The sequence below is a fragment of the Pantherophis guttatus genome, chromosome 2 (genome assembly GCF_059756535.1).
Source record: "Pantherophis guttatus breed Tessera chromosome 2, ASM5975653v1, whole genome shotgun sequence".
Taxonomy (NCBI): Eukaryota; Metazoa; Chordata; class Lepidosauria; order Squamata; family Colubridae; genus Pantherophis; species Pantherophis guttatus.
Genome location: NC_142064.1, coordinates 125,139,278 through 125,160,674, shown reverse-complemented (window position 1 = coordinate 125,160,674; position 21,397 = coordinate 125,139,278). Strand labels below are relative to the sequence as shown.

At 39.8% G+C, this 21,397-nt stretch overlaps 1 protein-coding gene across 1 annotated transcript in view; it reads left to right on the top strand.

Annotated features, from left to right (window-relative positions):
• Positions 1-871: 871 nt before the first annotated feature.
• TWIST2 (twist family bHLH transcription factor 2) overlaps positions 872-21,397 on the top strand; it is a 30,934-nt gene continuing 10,408 nt past the window's right edge. The window contains exon 1 of the mRNA XM_034419316.3: positions 872-2,037. Coding sequence (XP_034275207.1) covers positions 1,452-2,024 — 573 coding nt within the window. The 5' untranslated portion in view covers positions 872-1,451 and the 3' untranslated portion in view covers positions 2,025-2,037. The remainder of the gene's footprint in view (positions 2,038-21,397) is intronic.

Genomic DNA, 21,397 nt, shown 5'->3' with positions numbered 1-21,397 from the left:
CCCAAGCCCCGGTCTGCGGACCAGCAGCAGTTCACGGCATGCCACAAACCGGTCCACGCAAACAAGTGAAGCCCCACCTGCAGGATACAGGCAGCATGCGAAACTACGCCCCCCCCCAGACCACGGAAAAACCTCTCTCCACGGAATCGGTCCCTGGTGCCCGAAAGGTTGGGGGCTGTTAGTTTAGTGAATCCAGTTTCCCCCATTGACTTTGCTTGTCGGAAGCCAGCTGGGAAGGTTGCAAATGGTGATCACATGACCCCAGGATACAGCAACCATTGTAATGCCGATTGCCAAGAACCCAAATTTCGATCATGTGACTGTGGGGAATGCTGTGACGGTTGCAAGTGTGAGGACTAGCTGTAAGTCGCTTTTTAGTGCCGTTGTAACTTTGAACGGTCATTAATCAAACGATTGTACGTCAAGGACTATCAGTGCATATGATTATCACATGCTTCTTTCACCTAGAAAGAAGTATTTTAAATTTCTGGGGTTTTAAATGGAGCCAAATTTATTTAATAATTTTAAATTTTAAATTGATGTTTGTCTTGTGTTTTTAAATAGGCTGTACACCGCCCTGAGTCCTTTGGGAGAAGGGCGGTATAGAAATAAAATTATTATTATTATTATTATTATTATTATTATTATTATTATTATTATTATTATTATTAGAGTAGGGAGCAAGCAAGCGCTATACAGTAATAGCAAACAGGCACATAGGGTCAGGGCCAAAAAAAAAGCCTTCTGTATAAGCAGAGCCCTTTTTAAAAAGCCTTCTGTTTAACTCAAATGCTGAGACGCAGCTTCTCAAACAGAGGTCAGCTCACTTGAGAGAGAGAGAGAGAGAGCTGAATTCTCCGAGTCCAAAGTGAGAACTTCTTCGAAGCAACGAGCAGGCAAGCAGCCTACCCAGAAGTGGAAATGGCACCGTTGACTACGGATCAGCCTTGCAGGAAGAGCCGCTCTGCACTCTTCAGGGCAGAGTTGCGGGTGGGGTGAGGTGGGGTGGGGTGGGGTCAAGCCGGTGGTTCCCTGTCAATTACAACCGATGAAGGGAATGACCTCTGGCATCCAGGCGGCTGGTTGGAGCATCTGTGTCTCAGAGCTGAAGGAAGGGGAGGGGGCGGTTTGGAGAAGAGAGAATGCCGAGGAGAAAAAAAAAGAAGGGAAGGCAATCTGGAACCCATAAGCTCCCTTGATGTTTGCATTATTGTGCACGGTTGTATTGGTCTGCACACAGCCCCTCCCCTCAAACTCCCTACCCTATCCGTAAAGGGCTTTAAGAGACTTTTAACAATGTCCCTCCTCTCTTTAAGCCCTAAAGGAGGGGGGAAAGGAAGGTGAATAAGCAGATCAGTGAAGGTTGGAGTCACAAAAAAACGTTTGAAGCCTTCCAGATCTCGGCTCTTGGGGATCCTTGTCCTGGAGTTTGCTCAACCTGGTTGGCTTATATGCACCGTGGCCTGCAAGGTCCAGCTCCTCATCCTGTGCGCGGAAGGGAAAGGGAAGCCAACTTGGAGAGGATGAAAGAGGAAAGCATGTGCCCAGACTCACCGGAGGGCAGCATGGGAACCAGCGAGGAGGAAAGCGAGAAGATGCCCAAGAAGAGTCTTCGGAAGAGGAGCCAGCTGGGTAAACCCTTGACTTCAGCCCCTCCAGAGTACAGCAGCAGCCCTTTGCCACAGGGGAAGCGCAGCAAGCGCAGCCCGGTGTCCCAGACTTTTGAGGACATGCACACGCAGCGGGTGATCGCCAATGTGCGGGAGCGTCAGCGCACCCAGTCGCTCAACGACGCCTTTGCTGAGCTGCGCAAGATCATCCCTACCCTGCCTTCGGACAAACTCAGCAAGATCCAGACCCTCAAGCTGGCTGCCCGCTACATCGACTTCCTCTACCAGGTCCTGCAGAGTGACGAACTTGACCACAAGATCTCCAGCTGCAACTACCTGGCCCACGAGAGGCTTAGCTATGCCTTCTCTGTTTGGAGGATGGAAGGGGCCTGGTCCATGTCGGCATCCCACTGAGGTCCAACAACAGGTATGTTCCCTCTTGCGTCCCACTCTTTTTTTTCTCCCCAGCTGCCTCTTGTTCTCTGCCAGCATTACAACTCCCCTGGAGAAGAAACTCAGTGGTGGGAGCGGACAAAGCGCCTCTTTCTGGTTTCAGAATTGGGATGTAGCACTTCACCATTTAACCCCCCCCAAAGAGAGCAACTTTGACCATGTGCAGAGTGTCTTTCCACCACCAGGGAACAACTCAGCCAACTGCCCCACAGCTGAATTTAGGGAATAAGCGTTTCCAGATCCAAAGACCTGATCTCCAGATTGACTTGAGATCCTGGCAATGTTGGGCTGCAACAGACAGACAATTGGCTTTTTTGGAAAGAGAGCACCGAAAGTGTTATCTCTGGAGATTCTGCTTTCACTGTTGTTCCACCATCACCTGTCAGCGTAACCTTCTTCTCAGGCGAAGGCAACAGGTTGGATATTAGAGACCCCATACCAAAGGCAAACAGCGCTCTCTCTCCCTGACATCTCCCCCAAACAAAAGAACCTATTATCATGAGTTTCCAGTCTGAAAATGTCTATTTTTAAGCCTTTGGGCAAAGCTCCAAGCATTGCAGCCCTAAGCAAATGTTTTTGAACGCAAGCCCTATTGAATTCAGTGGGAATGACTTCAGAAAGAACATGACACAATTGCATAGCGTGAACATATCCACCAATTTCTTTTTCGTTTCTTTTAAAGGCCCAGTTTTGTTGGATGTGATCTGAACATGTCCTTTAGTCGAACTGTTCTTGAATCACAGCATCAAAACTGATCACGGTCTAAGGGAGGGGAGGGGAAAAAAAAAAAGCTTTGCTCCTAGGTCTCTGCCAACTTACCTACATTTTTATTTGATCTGCTTAGACTTACTTTTAGAGGAAAGTAGCGGGCACGAAAGGGGTCCCTCTTTGAACGCTTTATCATTTATATAGTCTTTCTAGGGAGCATTTTTATGCACAAAAGGCTGCAATGCTCATTTCTAAAAAAATCTACATTCATCCAAGTCCCCTTCAAATTGCTATCTATCGCCATATCTTTCACACGTCGTTTATGTAAAGGTATAGTCTTTTTACCCATTTGTTCTTCTTGTTGTTTTTCTGGGAGAAAATCCACTGTTGTTTCGATATACTAAGGAGTACAGGTTGATCAAACAACAGCTTTCCTTCAGTGGAGTCTTTCTTGTGATCCAGAAACACTGTGCATTAGAAATAGCAGGGCTTGTTGGTTTGATGTAAAGAAAGAGGGATCTGTTATTCATTTCAAATAATACATAGGCACTGACTTACACATAGACATAGATATAGAGACAGACAGATAGACGGACAGATAGACCTAAGGAACCAATAGAACTCTTTTGTTTTGGTTGCCCAAGCATTTAACATGGATTAACATGGATCGACACAATTTAGAAGCATCAATGACTTTAGATCAGGACTACCTAAATACTCACCATTTTTCTGCTTCCGATGAAATTGCCAGTCTCAGGACATTTTGTTGCCTGAAGCAACATACAAATTCCTGCTCCGTTTCCTTGCGGGATCAAGGATTTTAAACCTACCTTAGCTTTCAGTTGCCTTTTTGAAGGAAGTGGTTTCCACAGGACAGGCCTTTCAACTTGTCACTGCCTAGGAGATTCCTATCCTGAAAGGTAATCATATTCTGAAATCTGCAGTGCCACAAATAAAAATTCTACAGCCAGTAGAGTGAAAATTATGCAGGTATCCCTGCATGGGTGCCGATAAATTGCAAAATGATGCACAACATGGTAAAAGCATATACGGTGTGCAACCCAACGGAGACCATAAAAAATATATGACATTAAAGAACGAAGGCTGTAGTTTTATACATACGTGCATGTAAGCCCAATTTACCACGTCTAGAAGCTACAATAATTGCATAAAACGATACTATAAATTGTATAGTTAAAGCAGGCATCTTCACAGGTTGACTATTTTCTGGGGAGAGGAGGAAGAACCCTGGAAAAACTATGTGAAATGAATAAAGTTTCCATTAACCTCTCACAATCAATTTATATATATATATTTCCCATTCTGTATCTTTTTTTTAAAACCAGCCATTTCCTATAGCAGCTTCCAACGCCTTTAAAAAAACCATTAATTCTGATTCTGCCCCACAGTAAAAATCAGAAAGCATCCAGGTTTTTTTTTCAAAAAATGCAGAAAGTTTAATATACAATAGGAACAAATATGAATTTTTGATTATGCTACTCAAAAGCTGTGCTAAACTCTTGCCGCAGCAGATCAATACAAAGATAAATTTATAGTGGAAAACGTCTGCCCCTGGAAAGATGCATTGAGAAAATGTTTACTTCAAATTCAAACTTTGCAGGTTTCCAAAACTAGGAATCTGAAAGATTGAAATTATTCTTCTCTTCCCTCCCCATTTTTTTTCTTGCATTTCCTAAAAGGGCCGTTGGCGTTTTACCATTGACAATAACCACTCACACAAGAGAGCATGTTCTAAAGCACCAGGTCACATTGGCACATGCTGAAACATTCTTCTTGATGTGTATGGCCCATGCATTGCTCAAAATTAGGGACAGGGTGGGAGTAAAAGAAAGTAATTAGAGCTGAGGGCAAAGGTAGTTGCTCTCCAAGATTGCTTTGGGTAGAGAAGAACCTGGGAAAGGAGATGTGATCTAACTCTGTGGCCATGAACCTTTGATTCAAAGTGTCTCTTGATGCCGCTTCTGTGCTCTCTTGAATGATAGCGATATCAGATTTTGTTCATTCCCATATAGTACATTGGGCAATCTGCTGCCCGGGAAAAAGGTACAAATAGCTATCAAGCCCAGGAGCACTTTTCTGAGTCTTCAGGATGTGGTTAGCTTAGCTCCTATTGCAAGTACCCTGTTTCCCCCAAAATAAGACATCCCCTGATAATAAGCCCAATTGGGCTTTTGAGCGCATGGCAGTAAGGGCAAGCGCTTATTTCAGGGCTCAAAAAAATATAAGACAGGGTCTTATTTTCGGGGAAACACGGTAGATGGGTCAAGACGATAGCAACCCACAAGTTGGTTAAAGTTGAGTCATTTCTCTCCTCCCATAAAAAATAATCCCCAAAACAAAACAAAAATAGATCGGTGACCAACCATTTGCTCTAGTCTAGAACTACTCTTTTCCCTTGGTTTTACAGTTTTCATTCACTTTGTGTGCTGCATTTTTAACTCCTTAAGAAATGCACATCAAAAGCGGATGGATGGATGGATGGATGGATGGATGGATGGATGGATGGATGGATAGATAGATAGATAGATAGATAGATAGATAGATAGATAGATAGATAGATAAAAAGAGAGTGGAATACAGGCCCTGTCTCAGGCTTCTAAACAAAAAAGTTACGACATGCATGCATGAAAAAGGCACAAGAAGCTAAAGAGGAAAAGGAGTGGAGAGAAGTGAGTTCTTTAGGCTCAGAATTAAGTAATAAATTGGCATTTGCATGCAGCTCAAGCTGGAATGTTCTCCCCGTGTTGCTGGTGTAGAAATTGGTGGCCTTCTGTTCAATATCTGCTGTATTGACATCCCTCTAACATGCAGGTAAGAGATGCGAACTGCTTGTATTTTGTCCCTCAGATAATAAGGGTCATCCTGCAATCTAATCTAGTTATAAATATACCATGCAAGTAGAATTGTACCCAAGCAAGGCCTTCCACTTTGCCTGGGTTTAACATTCCCATCTACACAGAGCAGGGCTTCCAAAGGAATTTAATTTGGCCCGTGAAGCCCAGCCTTCAGACCTACTCCAATTCATGTATTAAACATGGTTTCTTAATAAAGAATAGTTGAAATGTGATCATTACTATTCAGGGCATTTGTTATTTTCTCCACTTTCCTATTCAGAGAAGAGAAAATATCCTAATCAGACTCAGGGCAAGGGAAAGTCCAGCTTTTTTTTAGATTCTGGAACTGCCAGTGTTTCTTTCTGTTATTATATCTTTGATACAAAAGGCGGCATCTAGAAAATTTTCATCTGAAAATTTGATTGCACGAATAGGCATTGCTCTGCCCAGAGTTGCCCATTGTTTCAAAGATAGCATTTTCAGCAGATTGCTCTCTAATCTACATTGCCACACAGATGCCTATTTAGCACACAGTGAATCTTCGTTTGTCCATCAGCATCAGTTTAGTGCAGTGGTTCGGATGTTGACCTAGAAACCCGGAGAGTGTGAGTTCTAGTCCTGCCTTAGGCATGCAAGCTACCCGGGTGACTTTAGGCCAGTCACACTCTCTCATCCCAACCCACCTCATAGGGTTGTTGTTGTGTGGAAAATAGGAGTAGGAAGTATTATGTCTGCTGCCTTGAATTACTTATAAAATAATAGAGCTTGGATAAAAATCAAATAAATAGATCTAAACATGTCATATGTTTTTGGGGAAGTATGCACATTGGGAAAAAACACAAATTGTATATGGAAAGTCTTATGTTCTTGCAGTCCTATCTTGAGCCAGTATGTGTTAAGCTGCTAGACTGGGGAGACCCAAGTTCAAATCCAGCTTTAACCATGAAAGCTCAGAGGGTGAATTCCGGCCAATTATTCTCAAAAGGAAGCGCTACATCTGTCACCTTGAGATCCTAGAGGAAAGATAGGATATAATTCTTACAAATAAATGCATAAATCGGAAGCCCTAGAGAGTCACTTCTCCTGATCAAAGGAGGCCATCTTGTAATCTGATGGATGCAGCCATGCTCTCATCTCTTATATTTAGCTTTATTTCACAGTTTTGGAGCTCACATAGGATACCTTCTCAATAAACGTTGTTTTAGGTCTTCTTAGCTACCTTGGTGGATTTCCGGTTGTCCAGCATACTTCCAACCTCCACCCACAGCACCTTCATAGTTACATGCCTTCATTCCAATTTTACTGCATGGCATTTCCATTTTAGAGTCCACTGTAACTAATATACATGTATGGCTATCCTGTGTCAGTCCAAGAATTAATTCCAGTTCAGATAAATCTGGAATTGAAGGTGACCATTGAGGACATCAGGTCAAACCCCATGTTCAGTGTAGGAACCTAAATTAAAACATCCCAGGCAGATAGCTTTCTACTCTTTGCTTGAATGCAGCCGGCAAGGGACGGTCTTCCATCTCTCTTTTGCTACCCAGCTAGATCGTGTTTTTATATTATATTTGTATAACTGTTAATCCGATAAATCAAAACTGCATGCAAGGAGCAAGACAGATCTTTACAAAAATCATAAAACAACAAATATGCAAGCAGAACTGAATTTGAAAGTCAAGTCAACCCTACTTGCCAGGCTACAACAGAGCACGGGGATAAATAAAACATTTCTCCACCAGATAGTAAGTCTCACATTCCAATGAGTGACCAAGCACATGAAGTTCCAGGATATAGTTGCACAAGTTCTACTATTGAGAAAGGCAGGAAGATGATTGATGATTGACTCAGACCCTGGATTTCGTCTTGTCCGTTTTGCCTACGGTATGGTTAAAGAATATATTTGCTTTGTTTTTTTTTAGAACAACAAAGGAGCCTTGTTCTTTTCAAAAGAGCAAGGACAAATCATAATGAAAAGAAAAAAAAAATCCTAGCTTAGTCTAGGAATGAATAATAGTATAAGAATTAATGCCTTTCACACATAGATCTAGCCTTTTTTCTCCCACCCTTGTAAGATTTCATGATTTTAATAGTATAATTTCATGAAGAATCCCCTCCCCTCAATTATTATGACCATTAGGCTACTGGAAGTAGGCAATCCTTCCTGATCTGTAGTAAATTTCCCTTAATCCCACATCCATCTTCTGATTGTTCATGTTCTCTGTGGAATGAACCCTTTCCAGGATTTCCAAGCTTTGCTTGGAAGTGCCAGAGGCTGGTTCAGAAATTTTGGCATGGGCTGCAACAATGAGTTATTGCATGATAAGTCACTGTGACAGTAAAGTGGGTTAACTGATTAGCATTTTTGTAATCTCTTTCTATCTAAATGAGCTAGATTGAAAAAGTACTTACAAATATGAAGTGAGTCCGAAAAAAGAAATCCTAAAATGCATGCTAAACTGTTGGGGGGTACTGATATTTATATAAACAGAACTGTAGTGCTCCCCATTCTGTGGTTGTTGTTGTTTTTTTAAATTGTACAGTGCTATGTATATCTACTAAAAACTCCTACACTACTCCACAGCCACTAAAGCTAAGCTGCAAAACTTCTGGCAACCATTAGATGGCAGCAAAAGGTCAACGCTTCTCAACATCCCTTTGATACCAACTAATGGTGCTTTGGATTTTTGCAGGCCCAGATCCTGGAAGCTTAGTCTTACTAATCGTTACAAATTAACGATTCTGCTGAAAGAGACGGGAAACGCTTTAGTAGATTCATACCTAACATTGTGCATCCTCAAAGTCAGATATGGCTTCTACGCTACATACATGATAGATTACTTAGAGAAGTAACTTCTAGCCCTGCTCCTTCTCTGCATTGTAAAGGTAGCAGCCCATATTCCTTAGGTTTAGTGATTTAAAAAAAAATAAAAAATAAAAAACCTATGTTCCTCTGCACTTATTTCAGTCTATTTTGGGTCACAGGTTATTAAAACAAGTTAATGCAGAAAGCACAGTTTGTAATAAAATGTATACATGCGCATACTCATCGTATTATTCCCTTTCACCATGCTATGCAAGCCTCAGAAAAGCGGTAAAAATAATAAGCAAAGGAAATTTATGCTATGAAATAAGAGAAAGAAGTATAGTTAAATCAAGTTCACACAAACACCATTCACTTTACTTCTTCTTATCTTTCTGTCCTTTGAGAAAACATCCCTTCTCTCGTTACATCTATATTGGACACTGAACCACGTGTTGCCTTTTCTTTAATCTTCTCGCTTCTTCTTTTTTTTTTTTTTTTGAAGAACTAGTCAGCTCCACCTATCCATGACTTTTTTAAAAAAAATATTTATTATATTAACTTTATTGATTTTTAGCCTTCCTCCCCAAGATTAAAAGATGAACAAGCAAGAAAAAAAAGTTTTTAAAAATAAATATACAAGTGCAACCAAAGATTTTTGGTGGTGTTGTTGTTTTAATTGACAAACAGAATGTAAGATCTTATGGAATTTTGCTTTTTATATATGATATCAGCGGCAAGATTTTTGTATGCACAAAGGTGAAAAAACTTACAAACTTCTATAATAGAAGACTGCATGATGAAGCTGATGGAATTGGCAGAGATAGCAAAATGGACAGCTTTGATTAAAGAAAAGACCAATTTTATTTCTACTTGGAAACCACTTTTGGATTTTTTTGTGAAAGTGAAAGAAATGAAACATTGATTTTTTGGGATTTGCTGATTAATGGGATTATAGAAGCAATGCAGGCAAATGTTAACTTTACAATAAGAGAGTTAGTGTCCATACCAAAGAAAATTGAAAGTCGTTCTTTTTTTTAAAAAAAAAATTTTTTTTTTCTGTTTCCTTTCTTTTTGAACCTCATGACATTTCCAATCACTCGCCGTTGCGGTCAATTCATTCATCACTGTTAATTCCTGATATTATGCCTCCCCCACCCAACCCATCCATGGACAAATCTTTCTTCTTTTTCTAACTCTCTTTTACGCAGCCATTTTTGGCCCTTTTAAAAACTATCCATTCCTTGCAATTGCCCACATATTGTCCACCACCTTCATAACACCATGAAGCTTATCTTAAATTTTTCTGCCTATTCCCCATGCTTTAGTAAACCTTTTACCAAGTTAGACACATTTCACCTACTTAGGTTTTCCCTATTTATGGAACTTACAATTTCCTTTATCCGATGCATCTACTTTGATCCCCGATGCGTTAGTTTTCAGCGCCATACGCCTCACTGCATCACACAATTTGCCGAGAAGCATTGAAATCTGCAGCTGACAATATGGCATCTTCTACATACGCATGTAAGTGCACATTCATATCCTGAATCGTCACACCTTCAATGCCACCCCAAGCTTGTTTAAACTATGCAGAAATATATAGGGTCTCCTGCTTGAGCGGGGGGTTGGACTAGATGACCTATAAGGTCCCTTCCAACTCTGTTAACCTGTTAATAAGGGGAAATCCTATAGCTTTGTTTTTACTCCCTGCTCAATGGTTTCCCATATCGAGCCATTTACCAAGCATTGCCTGTAGGCTTTACACAGCCTTTATTTTCACATTAGGGTATTCAGCAGCCCACTTTCCATTCAGGACAGTGGTGAAATGTAAAATTTGTTACTACCGGTTCTGTGGGCGTGGCTTGGTGGTCGGGTAATGTGACTAGGTGGGCATGGCCAGCTTTTTTTTTTTTAACTTTTAAAAGCATTTTTTGTATAAAAAATGCTTCGGCTGAAGAGGTTGTAGAAAAAATGCTTTTAAAAGGCTCTGACGATCCCAGCTGAGCCGCGCGATCATCAGAGGCTTTTTTTTTTTACTTTTAAAAGCATTTTTTTCTTTGGCCAAAAAAATAGTTTTAAAAGTTAAAAAAAAAAGCCTCTGGTGACCGCGCAGCTCAGCTGGGCATGGGGGTGAGGCGGGTGGGCAGGGATTTTTGCTACCATTTCTCCGAACCACCCGCTGCTATCGCTGCTGGATCTGGCGATCCGGTCCAAACCAGGAGCATTTCACCCCTGATTCAGAATCTGTGCAAAACATTTCATAATTCAATTCACAATTGCCTTTATTGCACGCTTCCTCATGATCAGCAAACATCCAATTTTATCTCTTTATGAATTTGACCCTGACCATTTCAATCACGATCTCCAAGGGTTTCACCACTCGAACTGCAACCTTGATCAAATGCAGATTTAAGTGTTTTTCTTAGTCTGCCACTGCTGTTTTTTTCAAGAGACTGCAGACTTTCTTAAGAAACAGAAGGGATGGCTCAGTGGCTATCGGAATCCCTTCTTTCAGCATTTATCTTCCATACCTTATCACCCTAGCGCCCAAGAAACAAACTTATCTCTGGCCTTCCTCTCTTCTCTTAGCCACAAATAAATAAAAGACAAATTTGGAGCAGCTCCTCTGATTACATGTCTTCTGGGTTGAACTAAACCCTCACTAAAAAAAAAAATCATTTTGTATCTGGTTTGATTACCTTGCCAGCTTTATACCCAGCCTTACATTGCTCTGGGGAAATGCGGCATCTGAGACGCAACGCAAAGAGATGTCTGCAGGGACAGCAAGTCTGGAAGAGACCATCACTGCAATCTCCTCTTCAAATTAAGCCCACCACCTTTTTTCTTTAGAATTCCCCAGGGGTAGAGAAAACTCCGCTGTGCAAAGTGTTCAGTTTCCTGGATCAATTCAGTTCGTAATGAATCTTCAGTGGAAGGAAATTGTCCCTGTGAAGAAAAGTCAGTCTAAGTTTTATTAGAGCCTTGGTGGCGCAGCAGACTAAAGTGCTGTTAAGTAACACCAGCTGCCTGCAATTACTGCAAGTTCAAATCTCACCAGGCTCAAGGTTGACTCAGCCTTCCATCCTTTCGAGGTAGGTAAAATGAGGACTCGGATTGTGGGGGCAATAAGCTGACTTTGTATAAAAAAAGAACACCGCTCGGGGGGGGGGGAGCGAAAGCCCTACTAAGCAGGTATATACAAAAGCATGAAGGCTATTGCTTAACACATTATAAACCGCCCTGAGTCTCCGGAGAAGGGCAGCATATAAATCAAACCAATAAATAAATAAATAAATAAATAAATAAATAAATAAATAAATAAATAAATATTAATATTCTTGACACAACTAGCATGTAGCTGAAAGAATATATATTTGTTTATGACATTGATAGTCCGCTAAAAATCGCTGAAGGACTCTCAGTGGTTCACAAGATAAAATAACCAAAATACCATAAAAGTACACAATTAAAAGATGCACAAGCCAATTAATCAACACAGAATACTAATGAGATAAGAAAGCCAATCTATAACCCAATAAAGATGATATCGTAGCCCAAACATCTTCCAGAAGAGCTCTATTTTAATCTGCTTTAGAAAAGCACTCAAAGGATTAGGAAGCAACAGGGAGGTCCCTGAGACCGGAGCCACTACCAAACTTCAGTCTCTCTCACTTCTCTAAAGTAGGGGACTGTTCACAGATTTTTCCTGGCTACATTGAACTAGTTGAGCTGGGAGAGTGAGGTCCTGCAGATATATAAGTGCCAAACTAGGTAGAGCTTGATAGGTTAATACCGGCACTTTAAATTACACCTGGAAAACTGTTGGCCACCGGTGTATGGCTCATACTGTATAAATGCTCTCTCTGGCAAATGATAGCAAGCACCTAGACCATTGTGCTTTGAACCAATTGCAGCTGCCACAGTGTCATCCCGTACAATTGTAGAGAGCACTGCATTAGTCTAAATCAGTAGTGACAAGGGCATAAGTCACAGTAGCAAGGACCTTCTGCTTAAATAAGAACGTGGTAGCACATCAACTGAAGCTGGGTGAAGGCTTCCCTGGTTCAAACCCTCCATCTGCTCTTCCAGCAGGACCCACAAGTTCTGGAGTCCCCAAATAATAGACTTCCTCCTTCAGACTAGTGCCATCCCATCAACAGGTATTACTGGGGCAGACAGGGAACTAACAGTCAAGCAGTAACTCCGTCTTATTAGGATTGAATTATGCAGAATTTTATTGAGGAATATAACTCACAGCATAGAAAAACACACATTTTTTCCTTGCACAATCAAATCAGTCTCTTTGATGTGTTAAATTCTTGATTTCTTTTTTTTTTAGGTTTAAAATTTAAACATAGTCTCATAAGGAACTGTGCAGTACAGACCACACCTTAACTTTAATACAACAATTAGTTTGATACCGCTTGAATGCCACTGGCATTGAAAGCAGCCTCTTTTTTCTCTCTCTAAAAGGCAATCCCAAATGTCTGAGGACAGTCTGTTGCTAATGCAGAAAAGAGCATTTTGGGCTTAATATTGAAAGTCTTGCCATTGTATAGAATACCCTATACAATCTATCCCTATACCCTATACAATATATTCCCCCCCCCCCCGAGTTGTTCTCAGACAGATTATGAATTTTGCAGCTAGTAAAAAATAATTGAATATTTAACTGAAATTAAATTGCAAGTAATGGAATCAGAACCTGTGTTTATTTACAGCATGGCCTTTACTTGCTATCAAGATATTACTGTAGTCAGGTCCAAATATGGTACGGGAATCAAGTTGCCTTAGCAAGCATAAACACATCCAGAGATCCCTTTGCTTCTTGATAATGTTGGCTAGAGGCCAAGTCGGTTTGATACACTTGGTACCCGGGTACCAAAAGCAGATGAGACAATCACTCCAAGGAGACTTTTTAATCATAATATTCCTCCCGATGGCTCCATTCTCGGAGGAACTGTGCCTCTGATAACCAGTCATCAAAGAAGGAAGTCATAGTTGCTCTCATATCCTGTCTGACTCTTTCCAACTGGAAGAGGCATCAGAAGATAATTCAGCCAGGCAAATACTGGCTGTTAAGGCTCCCCACTTACCATAGGATATAACAAGGTTCCCATCCTATGCACTAATTGAAGATAGCCCCAACTTTTATGACAACCCCTTCCTCTGAAATTGGAGTCTCCTTGGGGATTCATGGTGGAGTCATTGATGCTGAATTAGCTTTATAATGCACTTTTTTTTACTATATTGTTTTCTGTGCTATTCTTATTTATATTTTTATACACAACAATTGCAGCTGCCAATTCTTTAGCTGGTGTTGGCCCTCATATGCATCAAGTTCTTCCCAAGAATGTAGGATGTCGTAATGTATTGGCGTAATATGTACGCCGGTCCAACTAATGTGGCCTTTTGTAATTGACAGATGGAAATTTTGTCAATGCACAGATTTTCTAAGTGCTGGCCAAAGTTTTTTGGGTAAGACATCCAATGGGCTGATCACCACCATGGCCAGTTTATGCAACCATCTTTCAACTTCAGTTTTCAGATCTTGTATACTTTGTGATCTTCTCCCATTCTTTGTCTTTTATTCTCTGTCCCTCCTGGTATTCTTCTTCTTGTGCCATATCTGTCATCGGACGTCGGCGATCATGTTGATGATCCTATTTTTATCAGCAGCGGACCAAAAAGTGCTGCTGAGTTTTGTCCAAACCAGTCCCTTAGATTTTGAAGCCATGATATTCTTCTTCTGCCTGGACCTCGTTTGCCTTCAATCTTTCCTTGGAGGATTAAGTGAAGTATGCCGTATTTTTCTGAGTGTCGCATCACATGTCTAAAATATTCTAACTTTCTCTTTTTAATAGTTTTGATGATTTCCCTTGGCTTTCCCAGGTGGCTTATTACCTCCTCATTTCTGATTTTGTCAACCCAGCCTCCTGGTATTACCACACATCAATTACCCACACTTTTTTTTGTCTTTTCAACCACAGTTACACGCCCAGACTTTGTCAGTTTGTATTTGGAAATCCCACACTATTATTATTGATTCAGACATTGTGATTGGATTGAGGCAGTGAATAAATACCATAACTAGATAAATATACATTTAGGTTGCATTTGAGTGGAAACTTATACAAATTAAACTTCCTGTAACCAAGTGCTATAATATGTGCAAATTGACATTTTTTTTCCAAATTTGGTTTATTCACGTTTAACCAACACCCCTCCTTCCAAATCCCTTAGAATGCTCATGTTAAGAAAAAATATATACTCATGCATGCTGAAAAGAAATGTCTGGACCAACTTAGTGCTGGTAAAATATCCTAAGTAGAAAGAAAATAGTTAGAAGTTATTGATGGTGCTGCCTAAGTGATGCTTAGACTTGCACAGCTGGCTTGATAAACAGATCTCCCTTAGAAAGGCTGGAAGTCCCCAATACAAGTTCATTTTAAAGACTGTATTAAAATCACCATAGGTAAGGAGAATAGCTGGCAATAGCCATTAAAAACTGGATAACTTAAGTATTAAAGATCACCTGGTGACAAAGTTTTCCATTGGGATGAGATGGGCAGTATCACATTTCTCTTAGTTAGTTAGTTAGTTAGTTAGTTAGTTAGTTAGTTAGTTAGTTAGTTAGAAGAATTATTTCTAGTGTACCTAAGTATATAGATTATCACAAGCCAATTTTATGCAAAAGAGAGTCCTCATTCTTGATACTATCTCACAGTATCTTGGGGGCATGTCCCTCCTTCACTTTGTGTTTAATTTACTTCAGTGGGGGGAGAGAGAGAGGGGGAGGGAGGGAGGGAGGAGGGAGGGAGAGAACTGAATTGTATTTAAGTTTCTAACCTCATGAAGTGCACTCATTAGTTGATTATCATCTTTATCTCCAAGCTGTGAAAAAATTGACTTGCCCATTGTTGCACATCAACTGATTGTAAGATAATCAAGATCTTACGATGACTTTCTTTTACACGTATGTGTGTGAACATGTGCACGCACGCACGCAAACACACAGAGATATGAATCCAAATGCATCCATGATTTTCATGGCCAAACTTTTTCAACACAACGTTTCTCCTTTCTTTTTTCCTCTTTTCTCTCTCCATTATTATTTGGAAAACTTCCTTTCAAAATAAAATTCCATTTCCCATACAACATTCAACAGCAATGTAAGATCATCGGTTTTTTTATTTTTTTGCTTCTTCTAGCAATTGGCATGAATACTGGAACCATCGGAAACCATATGGAAGTTAGCCCAACTATCCACAAAAGCCGCATTCTATCACAGATTTTCCCACACTTCTTTAACATTCAAAAATACTTTCACCTATCTGCATACAGCTGCTAAACGTTTGGAGATCTTCAAATTCAGCTTGACAACTGCTTAGAGACAGACTGATGAGATGGGACGAAGCCGGTTCTGTAGGTAGCCTGGCCCTGTATCACATACAAATGTAGGATTTTCCTTAGATTAGGTATTCCTCTGAGGCATTCCTCAGAGGTCCTGCTATCTCTTCTCACCACAAGGAATTGCTTGGCCGCTAGATATATGGCCGAGAAGGATGTCATTCCTGCCTCATCAGATTCTTGTGAGCATTTTTGTTATACCTGATTTGCTTGAAAGAATGTTGCCTCAGTTTGGTCTTTATTTTGCTGTGAATTCCTAATACTGTGCTTTTAAAAAAACGAAGTTCCAATTGGACCTGTTCACAAAATATGCTTGCCGTTAGTATTAACTAATTAGAAGTGAAATAATAATAATACTCTTCTGAAATAGCAGTCAGTTGAAAACTCCTTAGTACATCTTCATAACAGTATTGATTCTTGGCCCCACAATTTAAAAAGAGAGAGAGAAGTGCTATATGGGCAAATAAGCACGTATATTTTTTTCTGTCATCATCATCATTCATCATCATTCTTTGATTCTTAAATTATTAGGAGCTATACTAAATTCACATCGATTCCTATGCAAACTGAGAGGGCACGCCTCAACCCCCCCCCCCCCGAGATCACAGATAAAACACCTTCATGCTCCTCAACCCCTTTTGAGAAGCAACAGCTCCCACAATTCCCTGGATAATCCAGTTTAATGGTTATGGGGTGCAAAGTCCAATATATATATAAAGGTCCAAATTGCCTGCCCAACAATTCCTTCAGGGAAATGGTGAAGGAAATGGTGATGGGAAGAGAGAATTGGAGGTATACTGGAACCAATGGATGTTTTACAATTTTTTATTCTCTCAGAGATTACAAATGCATTTCATATGCCAAATCTATTCTTTTTTTTTTTAAAGAAAAATACTCTTCTGTAGTTTTCCTTCTTCTTTGATCATCCTGTTTGTTATTTTCACATTTTTAGTAGCACAGTGTTACCTCTTTTCTAATTACTACCCTAGTACAATTCACTGTTACATACAATGCTCAAAATTTCAGGACTCTGGAAAACCAGGTTTGTTGGGATTTATGTCAAAATGAGAAACTAGAGAAATCTTGATCTGATCCAACATGCATTTCTGATATTCTTAAACATCCATTCCTGTCTTAATGCCTTCTAGATCAATCTAGGCTATTGCTCACATCATCATCTCAAGGCATCACAACTAATAGAGTTTGCCAGCTTGGGAAGACTGTTCCTAAACAAGAGTACAAACTGAAGATCACTTAATCCGAATTAGCTAAATTTTAATTTTCAGCCTTTCTCAATTGACATGTTAGAATTGCAATTCCCAGAACACCATTATACACCCTTCAAGATAGGCCAAGTCAAGGAAAGACATAGAAGGGTTCCACGAAAGCTGCTATATCGGTGTAGGGACTATTAACAAAACCCTCTAAGGGGGACGGGTGTTTTAGAAATAGGGAATATAATATATAGATGATGATGATAGATAGATAGATAGATAGATAGATAGATAGATAGATAGAAGGTAGGTAGGTAGATCGCTAGATAAATAATAAATTTTGAAAATGTGTCTGGAACCTTTTCTGCTCATTTTTAAATGCAGCAAAGTCAAGGCAAAGCTGTTCTTTTTTGCACACTTTCTACTTTCCCGGGCTCAGTGATAATTTTACTTCTCCCATCTCCTTCTCAAGGTCAAAGCTAAGTTTTACAATCTTTAAATCAGAGATAGAGAATCTGTGATCTCCAGAAGTCCATGAACTACAACATCCAGCATTCTTTCACTTTTGGATCAATTTTGGGTTATGGCTCATGAATATTCGGATGGCAATGAATTATTTTTTTCCAAAAGAAAAAGAAAAAGAAAGAAAAAGCTTTCGATTTACTCTCGCTCTAGTTAAAGTTATGCTGGTGCACCACAAGGCTTCCAATTATTTTCTCCAAAATTGAAAGTCGGGCAACTCTAAGTTTATTTTACCATCACGTAAATGCAAAAAGTGATGTGGTGAACCACTTTGAGGTCTGCTGCCAAAGAAAAGGAAGAAGAGTGGTGGAGTGAGAGGTAATTCAGAGTAACACAGCAAAATCCTCGACAACATATATACTCATTAACTTCAGATTTATATAGATGTGGGGATATGGAATTGTTTTACCACAGTTACTTTAAGCTATACTATGGAATATTAATCCATTCATTCAATTTGCATAACTAACCATCTCACATTTGTGACTCTGGGCAGTTCATAAAATTAAAAACAACCAAATAACACAACTACTAAACAAAATACAAATATCAGTTACCCCCTTTAAAACCAAATTAAAAACCCAATGAGGGAAACAAAATTAAAATTGAGAAACAGAAAAAGCAGGCAAGTCCAAGTCATGAATCCATCAAAAATAGCTATCTGATAGGTCCTAAACCATAACTGGATTCCTAAGCAAGTTGACAGAACTATGACTATGCATTAGAGCCTTTGGAAAGGCAAGCAGAATTGGTGCCAATTTAATCTCCAATGGGATAATGTTCCAAAAGGTGGGCTCTCCTTCTGGGTCCTGTCACATAACACTCCCATAACTTGCTTTTTCTTCCAGACATTTTCTTCCTTTTATTTGGTAACTTATGCATTTTTTTTGATGCCTTCAAGTATGTTTTGATTTTTGGTGACTGCCTGGTTAAATATTTGTAGATTTCTTGGCACAACTTTCAGAAGTGGTTTGTCATTGCCTCTTTCTAAGGCTAAGAGAAAGTGACTGGCCCTAAGGTTAGACTAGAGTGACTGGTTTTGTGCCTAAGGTGGGACAAGAACTCATGGTTTCTAACCTGGTAGCTTAATCAGACCAAACTGGCTCTTCATAAAATTGGACTTACTCAGTAATTGCATTTTTAAGAATACATTGCAGTGGGATGCTCTTCCTTTTAGCTAGTCTTTATCTGAGCATGTTCCATTTTTTTGATGCCTGCTTGTCTAATGGCTTCTCCTCACGTGCACCCAATCACAGCATGGACATGACTTGGCAATATGTCCCAAAGGTGCTTTTTTATTTTTCTTTGGAGATGTTTTGCTTCTTATCTAAGATAAGACTCAGTCAGAGCTGAAAAAGCTTCTTGGATGAGAAGCAAAACATCTTCAAAGAAAAAACAGAATGTCCAATTGCCTCTTGAAGAAAATAAAAGCACATTTGGGACAACCATGACCTGGATGACTGAGAATCTCCATAAACTTGGCAATATCCTTTTTTTTTTTTGCTGGGTTAACATGGCCTTGCCATCATCTAGTCCCCAGCCCATGACAGGGGCTTAAGGCCTCCCATGTTTATTTATTTTTATTTTATTTATTTGTCAAGAACGTATTAGGTAATATATATATACACGTATAAGCATGAATTGAATACATAAAATAGATACAAATAGAGGAAACATTAGGACAGGGACGGTAGGCACGCTGGTGCACTTATGCACGCCCCTTACAGACCTCTTAGGAATGGGGTGAGGTCAACAGTAGAGAGTCTTAGGTTAAAATTTTGGGGGTTTTGGGATGAAACCACAGAATCAGGTAGTGTATTCCAGGCATTGACCACTCTGTTGCTGAACTCATATTTTCTGCAAACGAGTTTGGAGCTTTAAGTTTGTATCTATTGTGTGCTCATGTATTGTTGTGGTTGAAGCTGAAGTAGTCATTGACAGATAGGACATTGTAGCAGATAATTTTATGAGCTACGCTTAGGTCATACCGAAGGTGACGTACTTCTAAGTTTTCTAAGCCCAGAATTTCAAGTCTGGTGGGCATAAGGTATTTTGTTGTGAGCAGAGGAGTGGAGGACTCTTCTTGTGAAATATTTCTGGACATGTTCAATTGTATTAATGTCTGATATGCAGTGCGGTTCCAGACAGATGAGCTGTATTTGAGAATTGGTCTAGCAAATGTTTTGTATTAAAGCAGTGTTTTCTTCCTTATTCCAACAGACTCTAAAAGCAGTCTCAGCAGCCTGTGTAATATCTGTTGGACTTTGTCACTCTCTGTAGCAGAGGGAAATTAGCCAACTTCAGTGACTCGGGCAAAAAAAGCCAGGGCAGAATAATGAACAGCAAATAGCCCTTTTCATGCTGATACATTTTATTCCCTTGCAAGGATAAAGATAGATAAAAAGTATTTTTAATTCAATAGTAGGTTCTAGAGCTGATGGATCTACTTCAGGTTTGTGAGATCTACTCACTAGGACCTTGAGTTGTAGCAGCTGGAACCTGATGCAGAAGACAAATGCTTAGTACTGAATATTTCTGACCTAAATGTTCCTCTTGAGAACCCTGCTAAATTTTGCTCCGAGTTTTCCAAAGCCCTCTTCATTTTAACTCTTTCATTTAGGAGTCAGTTGGGCTTATTTTGCTGTTGCTTTTACTAAGTAATTAGGAGATGGTTCATTGCTGTTTACCCGGAAATCTACTAAAACAACTAATTTTTTTGCAGCAAGAGGAAGTTATAGGAGAAACCAGGTTTTCATCATAGTTCTGTCGTGGTGTCAGAAACATAATATTGGGAGATGAATTCCATCCATTAAATATGGGACCATGTGCATGCTTTCATAATAACTTTTCCCCAATCTGGTACTCTCCAGATGTACCGTGTTTCCCAAAAAATAAGACCCGGTCTTATATTTTTTTGAACCCAGAAATAAGTGCTTGGCCTTATTGCCATGCGCTCAAAAGCCCGATTGGGTTTATTATCAGGGGATGTCTTATTTTGGGGGAAGCAGGGTATGAGACTACAATTCTTAACAGAGATTGGGAAAAGCTGACCCTTATTATGCGTATATTGCCAGGAAGGTAGTTGGTATCATCAGTTCAAACTTGATGATTGAAAAGAAATTGTGTTTTACATCCATTCAATAGAAGTTAGCATTATTATGTGTGAAACTCTATTTAGATGACCAGTTAGTTGGAAAATGACATTTTTAACATGCTGTGTCAAATGAAACAGAATGGACTGGGTTTGTAGACTGACTCTTGTTTAAATATACCTACCTTCAACTCTTTGAAACAGCTACTACAACTCCCACCATCCCTCATGTTAGCTATTCATTTATTTACTCATTCGTTCATTCAGTTTTCACTGTATTGGCTTATTTTCCTAGACATTGTAATCCAGTAATATTTGCATTTACTCTGCATAGCAAGAGCAAGCTACGTGATGCCCTCCAGATGTTTTGAACTTCAACTTCCACAAACTCCAGCTAGCATGGCCAATGGCAAAAGAATGTGGGATCTTAATCCAAAACATCTGGAAGACACCAGGTTGCCTGTTTTACAGGGTGGCAAAATAGAGATCAGGAGTTGGAGTTACTGAATTAAGCATTAGTATTTGAGGCCCAGGTAAGGTAAGGAACACTATTCTTTCTGGGTTAAAGGGAATTGAATTTGATGTCGGTCTTTTGAAACATCTGGTGCAGGGACTGTGACCAATTCATTGCCATGTATACTGGTTAGCATGAATTCAAAGAAGAATCCTGAAAGCCAATTGGTATTTTGGCATTGGGAGATACTAAGTGAGAAATTGACAAGAAAACC